Below are 12,586 nucleotides of genomic sequence, written 5' to 3' on the forward strand. Positions count from 1 at the left end.
CGAGGGCACAGCAAGTTCAAGCTTTGTAAATAGTAGAGGAAGTTTGTGCACAGTTTTGGCTGGAAGTACCCATTTGTTTTGGATGGCTGTTTAAGTGGGAAGATGCTCAGCATGAGTGAATGAAGGAAGTGAGCCCCAGGGAGGCTCTCCTGTTGTCTACTGAGCTGCTACAAGATAGCTGAGATCTGTGTGAGACTGGTTGGACCTTCCTGTCTGACAAGGCTGGACTCAGGGACAGCCAAACTGAGCCCCCAGCTCCCTCCCACATACTAGAGGTATAAGTGAGCCTCCTTCAGACAAACAGACTTTTTAAGAACTTAGATATGACCAACAGACTTGGCCTCTTGTTCCTTAAAAATAATAGTTCCCATTGCCTCATAGGAAAACGCAAGGAGGAGCTGGACTAGGGCTTCCACTTCCAGTAAACAACTGAGAAAAGTGAAAGGCCATATGATAAGCCCAAGGCCATGAAGAAGACAGTGTCAGGGCAGGGGTCTGTACTCAAGGGTAATTGGGTCACTGGCGTAGCATTAATTGACACTGTTCTCTGAGAAAAATGTAATCCCAAGTCAATGAAAATAAGCAAAAGAGTGGCTACAGAAGTACTGGCAGATTGGACGTGAGAGGCCTCCAGCATGTGCAAGCTTAAAAGCCTTTGGGTTTTGTGCCAAGAAAATATGCTTGTATTTAACCCAGATTGTAAAACCTCCTGTGCCAGAGAAAACCTTTCTTCCATCACATTCTCTGGGAGGATAAGCTGTCCAGCAGCTTCACTGCAGGAATCCAGAAGACAGTTCTAGCTAGCCTAAGGTTTGGTGCTGCTCTGACTGCGATTTCAAGAGGGGAATGATAAATGATGCAGTATTTGGGCTTTGCATCACCTTCCTCTGTCTGTCCAGCAGCTTAATCACCTAGCAGGACCCTGCAGTCACACAGCTGTGTCCACGTCACAGGAGTACCGCTGTGTGAGAGGCCCGAGTTCCTGATGGACCTTCCAGGGGCTCACCTCCTCGGGGACTGGCAGTCTCTGCAGAGGGTTGAGGTTCAGCACAGGTCTGGAGCTGGCAGCCAGCTGGGACTCAGGCGGGTCTAGAGCCAGGTTCTGTTCCTGCTTCACCATGATGGAGCAGAGCTTGGGCCCCAGAGACCACACTCCATTCTCCAGCTCTGAAACATGTACAACGTGAGAGTCAAACTCTAGTAAGAACAGGACAAAAAAAAAAAAAAATTCCATGCAGACAGCTTCCCCCCATCTGGGGAGGCTGCCTTTCCAAGTTTAGCACTGTCACCACACAAGCATGTGCAGGCCCACAACAGAGGGAACAAAAGGGAACAAACCCCCAGTGTGCGGAGAGCAGACAGGACAGAGCTAGAGGGATCGTGTCTCCGCTCTGCTCTGCTCTCCCTATGCAGCCAATGTGCTCAAAGAGAGCTGCGGGGTTTCTCCCCTCACTGATGTCTCAGTCTCATTCTCTGGAGTTTATTTATGCTTAGTACTCAGTGTAAGGAGGATGCTGGGCTGGGCTCCTCAGGCAGCATGGCCAGCATCACAGAGCTGCCAGGTGTTTTACCAAGAATAGCACTGCCTCTGTGCTAGTGAGCTGGCGAGCATAAAGGCAGTGAGAGGCTGCTGGGGGTCCATCCATGCTCTTTGGTCAAGTACCACAGCTTGACCACAGGACAGGAGGAAATGATGAGAGGAAGCCTGGTGTGGCACTCTGCTTGTGGAGCTGCTGTCCTCAGTCTTATCTCTGCCGCTCTGCATTGCTTGGGGGCCGCTGTGAGCTGCTGTGCCAAGCTGCCATTGCTGACAGTGGCAGGAGCAGTAGCACTGAAGAGCACTGAATGGAGCTGTGTGGGGATGCTCTCTTGTACCGTGCATGTGGTGTAAGCCTGGCTCACCACTGGAAGCACAGATCCCAGGAGTGGTACAACTCACATGGGGGGAAAGGTTGCCAGGCAGGAGAGCGGCCCGGGCTCTGTTCTGGAGCTTGGGTCCCCTTATTGCTCTTCAAATACTTCAGCCTGCCAAAAAGTTACTCCAAGCTGGCCTGGAGCCTGCATCCACCACTCTAATCCTCATCCCTTCCCCTTTTTATCTGACAAACAGAAACTCATTTATCTTGACAAAGGACAGACTATTTCTAAGTATGTCACCAGACAGTGCCCCAGTTGGCTCGACGTAAGGCAACATTCAGGCTCACTCTCCAGCCCCTGCACATCTCTGTCTGCACACAGTGCTCCCAGAGCCAGGGGGGTTGCCCAGCTGTTTGCTGCCCAAAACAGCTCTGTAGTGCGGCCTCAGTCCAGAAGATGTCCCGGCAGGAGGAGAGGAGGAGGAAGGTCCTTCTCAGCTCCAGAAAAGTCTTTGCAAAGAAGGACATGAAAGAGCAACTTGTCACGAGGGAGCTGCCATGTGAACCAAAGTTAAAAGTACCGTAAAGTCATCTTTGCACAACTCAGGTTTTGTTGCCCACAGGAGAGGAAAGGGTGGAACCCTGAGACACAGTGGTCTCAATGCTTGAGCAGAAATTACATCAGCTTTGCCTGTGGTATGTCGTCTTCCTGTCTTTGGCTTGGCACCCCTTATTTTGCTGCCTGGAGAAGTGTTTCTAGCTGAGGCCCATTCTTTCCAGCTCTCTGTGTGGCTGGAAGTCTTCAAGTACAGACACAAGATGCCGTGGCTACTCCATGCGTATACCAGCTAAGTGTGCTCCTCCCAGTGCTGCTGGATCACTTCCTAGAGCTTCCACAATGTCGCAGGGCCAGCATCATCAAGGAGCGTCTGAGGCAGAGGTGCACTGCACAGCTGTGACAACTAAGAGGCTGCTGAGCAGACAGAGACTGAACTGCATTGTCGCTGACCTGAGAAGGGCACCAACCCCACAGCTGGTAATGAAGTCCCAGTTGCCCGTGGTATGCAAGCAAGCCCTTTCTTATGGTTGGAGGCAAGGTGTTAGCCACAAGTATTTGCATACAGGGAACTTGGACTAACTTCTTCTGTCTGACCACAGCCTGTTACAGAGGTAAGAGATCTGGAGAGGTGTTCTGTGTCCCAACTCTAGACAAGCTCAGCTAAACCTGTGTCAAGCCTGACAGAGGATTGTACAATTTAATCACATCCCTCTGCAAAGTGATTAACAGTCCACAGCGTTCACAGAATCACAGAATGGCTTGAGTTGGAGGATCAGGAATCTCCAGTCCCCGTGCCACAGGCAGAGCCACCAACCTCCACATTTAATACTAGACCAGGCTGCCCACTAAATCTCTTCCAGGGTTTCTCTTATACCAAGAGTAGGAAAGTTTTGCCTACTGGCTAATCTGAAGTTCCTTTGCTGTGATTTTAGGCCTCACACTCCCATCCTTCCTTTCTGCTGCAGGACTCTATGCTTCTCTTTTTTCTCAGAAGCACAAGGCATCCTCCATCTGAGAGGCCTGTTGCTGAAGCCAGTTATCAGGCAAGGGAGAGCAGACCACCAACAGTTTTCCCCATTAAGACTTGACTCAACAAGACAGCAGCCCCCAGAGCTGTCAGTCCAGACAGTCTGAGGAGCAGACACCCAAATAACTATACATGTTGTTCTCCCATTTCCTGTCTACGTTCTGACCCAGCTCTGTTTCCCACCCTTGGAGATTTATCTAGGGAATTATTGGGTTGCAGACTCACAAACACATAAGCCATCAGAGGGTCAATGGTGGACTGAGAAGGAAGCTTTTTGTGTGGACACATCCATGTTTTGCTGCACGGGAGGACATTTCAGAGGCATGTCCATTATGTTACCACTGCAGAATCCACTGTATGTTGAGGGATGCCAAGAATCTCGTGCCCTGCTGTGAGTCCTCTGTACATGATAGGAAGAAGTATGGCTGTGAGATGTCCATAGCTGCCCTGGGTTGGAGAGGTGGTAAGTCAAAGAGCAACAGGGAAGCAGGACCTGGACAGGTATTCAATCACTAGCCTTGAGGCTGGTTCTGCACCCACTGTTGTGCATGATCCTGGCTCCCCTTGCTCCTGGCATCAAATCACAGCCTGCAGAATGGAGGGCTCACACTGTGAACTAAAGCAGCCAGTCTGTGTGCAAACCATCTGGGAAGCAGACTCCACAGATAAACAGGGTCACAATGCACCCAGCGGCTTGCCCTGGCTGACTCGTGTTAGTGGGAACCATGTGGGAAGGGGCAGGATTTAGAAGTGCTGAAGATCTGCAGAAAAGCTGGGAGAAAGCTGATAAGCAGCAAGCCTCAGCCAGCTCCAAGCCTAGACAGAGCCCAGGCGTTCCTAGGGAGCTCTGCAGACCAAGCAGTTCTTGGTTAATGTTAAAGAAAAGCCACTCCTGGTAATTAATTTGAAATGAATGTCTAAAAGGACTGAGACTGGATGGAACTCTGCCAAAAGGACTGCACAGTGTTACAAATACTGGACCTGACTCAGGGCTACACTAGAATATGACTCACATCCCATTACAAGCCAAGATAGCCCTGGAAAGATGGCTGAAATATTCCACTGCAGGAGTTGTGGCATAGGTGCTCCTGTATTTGCCACACTAATATTAGACCTTACTCCCAGCACAGAGCTAGTCTGCACTCTTAGAGAGCAAGCGCCAGATTCCATCTCAGCCTCTCCTGGGTTATGTGCTCACACTGTACCAGCCTCTGCCCAAGGAGGACTGTAGCACTGCATTCAGGAGACTCATGGACTTGCCCTGGAGAGAATGCAACTGAAGCTGGGATATATCCAGATGCAGAGGAGAGGAGAAGTGACAGGTGCCCTAGAGCTGAGTCCCTGTGGTAGCTTCCTGTAGCCAGGCTTCAAGGGGTGTTTCACTGCATTTCACAACTCATGCTTCTTGCTTCTCTCATTCCTAAGGCACATCCTCCTTGTGTTCATTTGCAGACACAATAACCATGTATCTGTGCACTTCTGCTGGTTTCTTTTTTGTTAGTGGCCTGATTGACTGTTTGGAATGAGTGCCCTCCAAGACTATGTCGGGGTTAAAGATGGGAAAAACGAATTGTGCAGATAGAAAGCTTTTCTGATATTAAGACAGTGTTTGCTTGGCTTGAGTTGCTTGGGATCCTCTCCCAGATACTTTCCTAAGGGGCTCCTAGGGAACATGGTAGCAATGGCTGCAGTTTTGCAGGGACCAAAGAGGCAGTGAAGGCCAGTTCCACTTTTTCTGCCTGTGTACCACAGAGCTGGGATCCTTCCTGGCCATGATAGGAAAGCCTCTGTCTTGAGTCTCACTCTCACTTAAGGAATGGCTTTCTTCTGTGTATACTGAGCCTGTGCCACTGCTTTTTCAGGCAGCCTGGTTGTCCATCAGCTGTTGGGACACCCACACGGTGCCGCAAATTACAGGACTCTCTGCAAGGACTGCTCTAAAAATATCCAGCCGTCATAAATTATCCTGAAATGAATTGTTTTAAAAATAGATTTTGAAATGACTGTTCCTTTCTGTCTCCTGCTAAAAGATTTGCTGGTAAAGAAGCCACTCAGCTTTCCACATGTACCAGCACTGGTTGCAGCCAGAGACTCATGCTTCCTATATTCAAGCCAAAACCCTGTTGACGGATGCCAAAACAGACCTGGATCTAGGGCATCCACACCCAGGCTTGCAGGATCCTAAAATGACTTTTGCCTATTGCTTGCCAGAAGCTGGCAGCACACAGAACCACAGCCAATTATTATCCTCGTAAATAACAGCTAGCCCGGCAAAGGAGCGATGTGATTGTCGGAGCGCAAACTGAAGGAAAATATGTGGGCTGTATTTAACAATGGCAGATCAAATTCTTCCCTGGATTAGCCATGCGCAAGCTCGAGGGTTAGCCAGTTTGTCCTTATATGCGGAAGACAGCCAGAGCCGCTGCTAACAGATGTGTCTGACTCTGTGCAGTGTGCGTGTCTCATGCTCACCGTTAGCATTATCTTCAGTCTTGACAGGCATGAGGGGGCTCTGGGGAGCAGAGTCTCCGCTGAGGGAGTAGCTGTGCTCTGCCTGGATGCCTGGAGTGGGTGGGTCCAGGTCCATGTCCAGCAGCGGGTTCTTTTCAGCCAGAACTGGGTCATCGAAGAAACTGCTGAAGAGGTCGTTGGAGAAATCATCCATGTTGTCAGAGAAGTGATCCAGGTTCTCGGAGAAATGCTGAGGAAAATCCAAGGGAGATAGAATATTAGTGTCAACTCCAAGAGGAATCTGAGCCTTCTCCTGTGCTCACAGCCAAACCTCAGCAAAAGCACTTTCTGGATGGGAAAGAGCAGTTGCTACCCCTTCCTTGCATCAGTGTGATAAAAACACCGGGACTTTAGATAGAAAAAGCCGAGGTGCTTTATAGATTCTCTGCCTATTTATCTATGCTGTGAGCACTCATGAAACTCTTCTATATTCTCACATCTCCTCCTTCCTCTGTGGGTACCTATCTTCAGCTTCCCAGCATCATCTCACTGTGACATCCAGCCAAGCAGAGCACGAGGCAAGAAATCCCTGGGATGACAAAAAAGTAGGAGTGGCAGAAAATCACGGTCTTCAGCACCTGCCTTTGGTGACAGACACTTTCTCATGATCTCTGCCAGCAGCAATAGGCACTCTGATGCCCCAGAGAACATCAAACCAGCTGCTGATTTCTATCAGAGAAAAAAAAAAAAATCAATTGGATCCACATAACAGGAAGGCCCCCTGTTATATTTAATTTCCTCTGGGATTTCACAGCCCCTCTGCGGACCATATGAAGCTGTCCTCCAGCCAGATAATGGCTGTGAAATTCTGCTCCCCGATGAAGTTTAAACACTACAGATGGGCTGTTAACAACAAACAATCATGCCACTAATCATTCTAGTAACAGCCAGTAAATGTGGCCGGCGCAGTTGGGGAGCTGGGCTCCTGATGCCACAGGGAACCTGCTTCTTTTGAGGCATATCCCCCTGTTCAGAAGTCAGATTGCTAACTTTTCCATTTGCTACAACAAAGCGCTGGTTGAGCAGGGAGAAAAATGATGATTGCCAAACACCAGCTGAAAAATTATCCCATTCGTTGGCAGATTGACGCTTTTGGCTCACGGAGAGGAAAGAAAAGACAGATACATTCAAGCGACTATATTACACAGACGGAACTGTGTAACTTAAATGAACTGGAGAGAGCTCAGCCGAGTCAGACTGCCCCCACCCGCCCGACTGTAAAAGCATCTGGGTGGGCAGAAGAGCGTTGCAAGCAGCATATTGAAATACCAAGAGCGAAAGGGTATGGACAGGAGAGAGTGGGAGAGAGCACACAGATCCTAGAGCAGAGGCATGAGTGCCAGTGCAAATTTCAGTGGGAGAGCCAGTTCCTAGAGGAGCGGGGGGTGCGTGCGGTTCTTTCCCCACCTGTAATACTGAGGAAGGAGTTGGCCAGAGGACCCCGGATGCCGGACCGTGCAGGTTCCTGTTCTTACAGGAAGGTATATTTGCTTTACCTGAGCATAATATCACTCTGTCAACATTACTTGGGCTGCCCGAGCGTAGGGTGAGGCTGGGGAATGAAGTAGGCTCCAGCTGAGCAGACTCTCACTTCCCACCAAGTGGGGGAGGGAAACGGTAAGCTGTTGCAGTTTCCATCATTGCAGTGCCCTTCGCCTTCTAACGTCATCCCTCAGCCACTCAACTTAAAAATCAAATGCCCACAGAGCATGCAGGAAATGGGGAAAAGTCCCTGCTGCCTGCATTCTACCTGACACGAGGTTTCTCTCCCAGTGAGAAGGCCCTCCCAGGGAAGTCTGGGATGAAGATTTCTCCACTTGCTCCCATACTGGCAGCATGCAGGTGAGGCAGCTACTCAGCCATTTTCAAGCTGCCTGGAAGCATTTCTGCACTCGAACCGAGTGACAGCAAACACCTCCCATCTGTGCTGTTCTTCTAAGGGAGCTGAGTCAGCAGATGGAATTGGGTTATCTAAAAAGCACTGGAAAACCATGTTTTGTCCTGTCCTACAACACAGAGGGGTAAGAGAGTTTGGAGTCCTGAGCATTAACCCCAGAGAGTGCCTGCTTGTGTAACAGCTGTTCTTTGTCTTGCTTTCTCCAAACAACACAAGCAAACAGGATATGAACATGATAGCCTTATGGTAAGGATGAGAATGTAACCAATCATGGAAAAGTAAAGGGATTCAGAGTTTTGGCTGCCAATGTAACACCAGAGCACACAGAGCCAGGATCCGACATGAGGTATCCAAACTGTGTAAGTACAGCCATAGCCATAAGAACTAGAATGAGCATGTAACTCTCAGAGAGGAGCAGGAGTGGATGCTCAGCTGCAGGAAGAATCGCCTGTGACTGCCGCATGCTTCAAATTTCTTTCACAAGCTTGCATTGACAAAGGTGGGGCTGAAGACAGCCAGGGAGCGGATGCGGTTATGCATTAGTTCCACGCACTATCTTTTAGCACCCATGCTTAAAACAAGGGTTTATTGGTCAGCCATCAATCTTCCCATTGTAGGACAAACCTACCTGGAGGGAAGAGGAGAAGCTATGCTTCTGTGTTTACTTTGAAACACCAGCAGTGGCTAAGGGCTGAGACGTCAGTAACGAGTGCACGGTGCTGAGCATCGGAGCTTAAGCACAGGCACTGACACCATCAGAAGTCATTGCATATTTCTGGTTCTGCTTTTAGACACCACACAGGCTGTCTGGGGATCTCCCTGCTTGGAAGTGAGGATGATGAAGCAGCACGCTGCTTCCAGAGGTGCAGGAGCTCAGCTCTACCAGAGCCCATTTTCTCCCAAGAGACAGACACAAAGTAGCACCTTTTCATCTCTCCTCAACGGTACATTTACCAGCCCAGCATCAATGAGTGGGATGGTGGAGAGAAAGCAGCTGTGCTTAAGGGCTAGCTAGCATATGAGACTGGGAATAAGCGTGGTATTACCAAAGGTGGCACCAGGGATTGGACAGAAAGAGCATGCACACAGAGCTGGAGATTGCTTTTATTCAGGAAAGAAAGCAAGAGGCAAAGGAAAGTAGAGGAAGGAAGGGCAAAGCAAATAGTGACATGGCTTTGTAGCCACCTAAATTCACAAGAGAAAGAGCAAGAAGCTAAACCACCAAGTCCTGAGGAGACTGCTGTGCCTCTTTCACGGGCTTTGTTTCTTCTGGATGCCAACAAGGTCGTGTTAGCTTCAGGATAGGTGTCAGTGTAACAATGGTCAGCAACAATATCCGTAGATGCAGCCACACAGTAACAAGAAAGTATCTCCTTGTCCAGATCCAACTGCGATTGACATACTGAAGCAACACTCAGTGCTTATTTTAAAATAGCCTCTAGTTAGCCCAGATTAACCCTAACAGCCCAGAATATGCAAACTCTGCCACTCAGCCTCAGTGGGAGAGCTATGCTTATCTGGTAAAACTCAGAGAAGGCTTCAGCCACCCTCCTCCTTAACACATGTGAGAGAGAAGGCTCTGGGTAACCGCAGGTCTCAGGGTACGGTGTGTCAGGGCTGTGTGGATCACAACAGAGCATGGCAGCCATCACTGCCAGTTTCTGAGTGATAACAGAAGCAGGCTAATCACCCAACCTAACGTGCTTCACAAGGCTTTGAGCTGATACACCAATGGAAGTGCTGTACCTGACCTTCCTTCCCACCTAGGCTGGAGCAAGCACAGCCAAAGGCCTGCATATTCTGCCACTGAATGAAAGGACTGTGCTGGGCCTCGGAGAGGCTTTTCCCAACACCACGGCAGACTAGAAGAACATCAAGCATAAGGGCCAAGAAAGAGTGCACAGGTATTGGGTAGGAATGGTGGGATGTGCGGAGATGCACAAGCAGAGCAGGCTCTTCATTTCACACACTCTCCAAGGTCTAAGCTCTCTCTTTAAGAGCACCTTCCAGCCAGCTCCTGCTCCTTAGGGATCTGGCAAAATATCTCTAATTGTGACAACGAAGGAACCTGCACGTCTGCTGAGGTTCTCCTTCACAGTATCTCAAGCAACTTTCATGGGCCTAGCTTGAGCAAGGAGGACCAGTCAACTGGGGAACGTGATTCTTTACCATCCTGGGCCAGAGGGAGCAGGCGTGAAGCGTGCTGGGGGAAACGGCTTCCAGATGGGTTACAAAGCTCACAGCACAGTCTCATTTTGCATTACTCCCTCCTGCTATCTCCCCCTCCCTTTCACACCCTCCTTCCTTCTTCTAACTATGCTCCAAAGCCAAGAAATAGCACGAGATGTGTTTCCAAAGCTGTATTACCAGTGAGCGGTCAGGGAGGGGGCAGCCAAGGGACAGAAACGCAATGGCGAGGATGTGCTAGATTTCCTGATCCAAGCCTGATGGATTTCTAGCCACCCATCCCCCCACCGCAGCTCTGGGACGACGGGGAGGCAGTGCCCGAGGGGAACGAACTGGGGTGTGCAGGCACAGGGATGGCAACAATCTCCTCATCTCCAGGCAGCCTGAAGCTGGTCTCATGCCACAGGAGAATCTGCTCAGGCTGAGGCCACCTCAGCCACAGGGAGAGTGCGAATCTATCAGCTGCTGGCTCCTGCTCTCTCTCACTCATGGTGACCGACATAGGCACTGACTCTTCCAAACATATTTCCACCACATGTTTTCACCCTGACCTCATGCTTAGGGTTGTCTAAATAGCAAACTGTGTGTGCGTGCGTGCACTTCTCATTTGAACACCCCTTCCTGTTGTACAGCAGTTATCCTGGGAGTTAATGTAAGGCATCCAGACATCCAAATGCAAGCTTTCTATCTGCCCCCACCCAGAGCTGGAGTTAGACCTCTGGAGGGCCTCAGGAAGAGATCGAGGCACTAAGCTTATTCTACTGTCCAGCTGTGTACATCGTGCACCTTGAGGTGCTCCTACCCAGTGGTTCCGCATGGCTGAGAAGGGAACCGTTTCCTCTCCTTGCATCCACTTCTCCGCTGCAGTCACTTTGGACACATCTGTCCCTCCCTTTCCCTTTCACATATCCATCCTCTGACTGTGACTTTCCCCTCCCCACCTCCAGTGGAGCTGTTTGGAAACAATCTCCCTCTAGGATCGGTTTAGTTCTCACAGCCTCCCTGCTCCCACTACGATGGTCCGGCTCCAAGGAGAAAGCAGCAAGGGGCTAATCCAGCTGGGTGGGAGCCCAGGCCCAGGAGACTAAGGGCCTTTGCAGGTTGGAGGTTCTGCTCGTGCTGGCAGGAAGAGCAGATGGGGAGGGGAATCTTCTGATTTTTCTCTTTTCTTTTTGAAAGTATTTTTCCTCTTTGCTTGCCAAGATAAATCTCCTGTCCCAGCTGTGACATCTGCATTTCCCTTCTCTGCTTTCACTAAGGAATGAAGCCCCCTGCACTCCAGCTTCACAGCCGAGGTTTCCTTTACATTCCAGGAAAGAAGAGCCCATACACTCCAGACAGTCCTTCTGCTCGCTTTAAAATGCAGTGAATTTTAGAGCTTATGAAAGTGAAGGTCTTGACAGCATTAACGGGGTCCATGCGGGACAGACAGCTGCTGTGCACACTTCATCTCACCGTCTAGTCAGTGCAACTGCTCCCCATGGGGCACAAGTGATCATCCACTACCTCTTGGCTCTCTCCAGCCCCTCTGGTGCCCTTCTACCCTGACCTACATGGGTGAGAGGGGACACCAAAGACCATTGTGGACCGCAGCTCACTGCTTTTCCCCTCGAGCTCTGCCCAGACCCGCATTCTTCCTGGGCAGTCTTTCTGCCCGCTCTTCCTGCATCTCTGCATGGCAACGCTGAAGCAATTCAATCCGAAGCGTCTGCAAACTCCAGCACTATTCCCCTCCATCTGCTCAACCTCAGCCCCACTAGCGGTACTCCCGCATCCTCCTCAGATGCCGGGGAGCCCAAGGTGATTTTCAGCATCCCGGGCTCGGCCTGTGCAGCTAACCAGACGCCTCCCTGACACCCAGCCTCCAAGCGGCAGAGGGCTTGGCTCAGCCGGATCTGGAATCGGGCCCAGAATTTATTGCCTTCTGTAGAATGATGCGGAACGGCAGAGAAAGGAGAGGGGGAGGAGGGTTGCATCACTGAAAGCGAGGCGGGGGACCGGCTTCGCTTCGACCCAGCCGTGCCATCAGCTCCGTCCCGGCAGGGCACGCGGCCCCTTGGAGCGAAGGCGCAGTCACAGCCATGCGCCCGGTGCCGGGCAGAGCCCCGGCGCAGCTCCTTGTGGAAACCTCCTTCCACCGAACGCCTGTGCCAAGGGCCTGGATTTACAATTTCCAGCGCTAGGCGCCACAAGACCTAGGAGAGACGACGGAGGCTCAAGGCACAATCAGAAGAAGGCGATGCAGGGAGCTGCGCCAGCACGAGGCGCTCCCCCGGGCCCCGAGGCGAGGGAGCAGCGGGGACGCGGGCGGCCGACGTCCTCCCGAGCCCCGGGTGCCCGCAGCCGCCTCCCCGCCGCTCCGCCCCGCCTCGCGAGGGGAGCCCAGCGGCCGAGGGGGCGGCAGGTGCAGGGGGGCGAGCCCCGCGCCCGCCTCGCCGGCGGTTAACGGCCGCCGCCGCACGCTTCCAACGGCCGGCGGCGGCGGCAGCTCATTGGCCGGCGCTGCCGAGGCGGCGGCCAATGGGTGGCGGCTGCCAGGAGCGGGCGGC

At 51.4% G+C, this 12,586-nt stretch overlaps 1 protein-coding gene across 8 annotated transcripts in view; it reads right to left on the minus strand.

Moving 5' to 3' along the window:
* CREB3L1 (cAMP responsive element binding protein 3 like 1) overlaps positions 1-12,586 on the minus strand; it is a 43,302-nt gene that overhangs the window by 15,378 nt on the left and 15,338 nt on the right. For 7 of the 8 annotated variants that reach the window (XM_003641390.6, XM_015287236.4, XM_004941610.5 and 4 more), the window contains 2 exons: positions 5,915-6,143; positions 1,007-1,167 (listed from right to left, as the gene is read on the minus strand). In XM_003641390.6, the coding sequence (XP_003641438.3) occupies positions 1,007-1,167; positions 5,915-6,143 (390 nt within the window). Of the gene's footprint in view, positions 1-1,006; positions 1,168-5,914; positions 6,144-6,390; positions 7,432-12,586 lie in introns of those variants that run through there. The other variant, XM_046942528.1, reaches the window with a different exon arrangement.

This window comes from Gallus gallus, chromosome 5, assembly GCF_016699485.2.
Source record: "Gallus gallus isolate bGalGal1 chromosome 5, bGalGal1.mat.broiler.GRCg7b, whole genome shotgun sequence".
Taxonomy (NCBI): domain Eukaryota; kingdom Metazoa; phylum Chordata; class Aves; order Galliformes; family Phasianidae; genus Gallus; species Gallus gallus.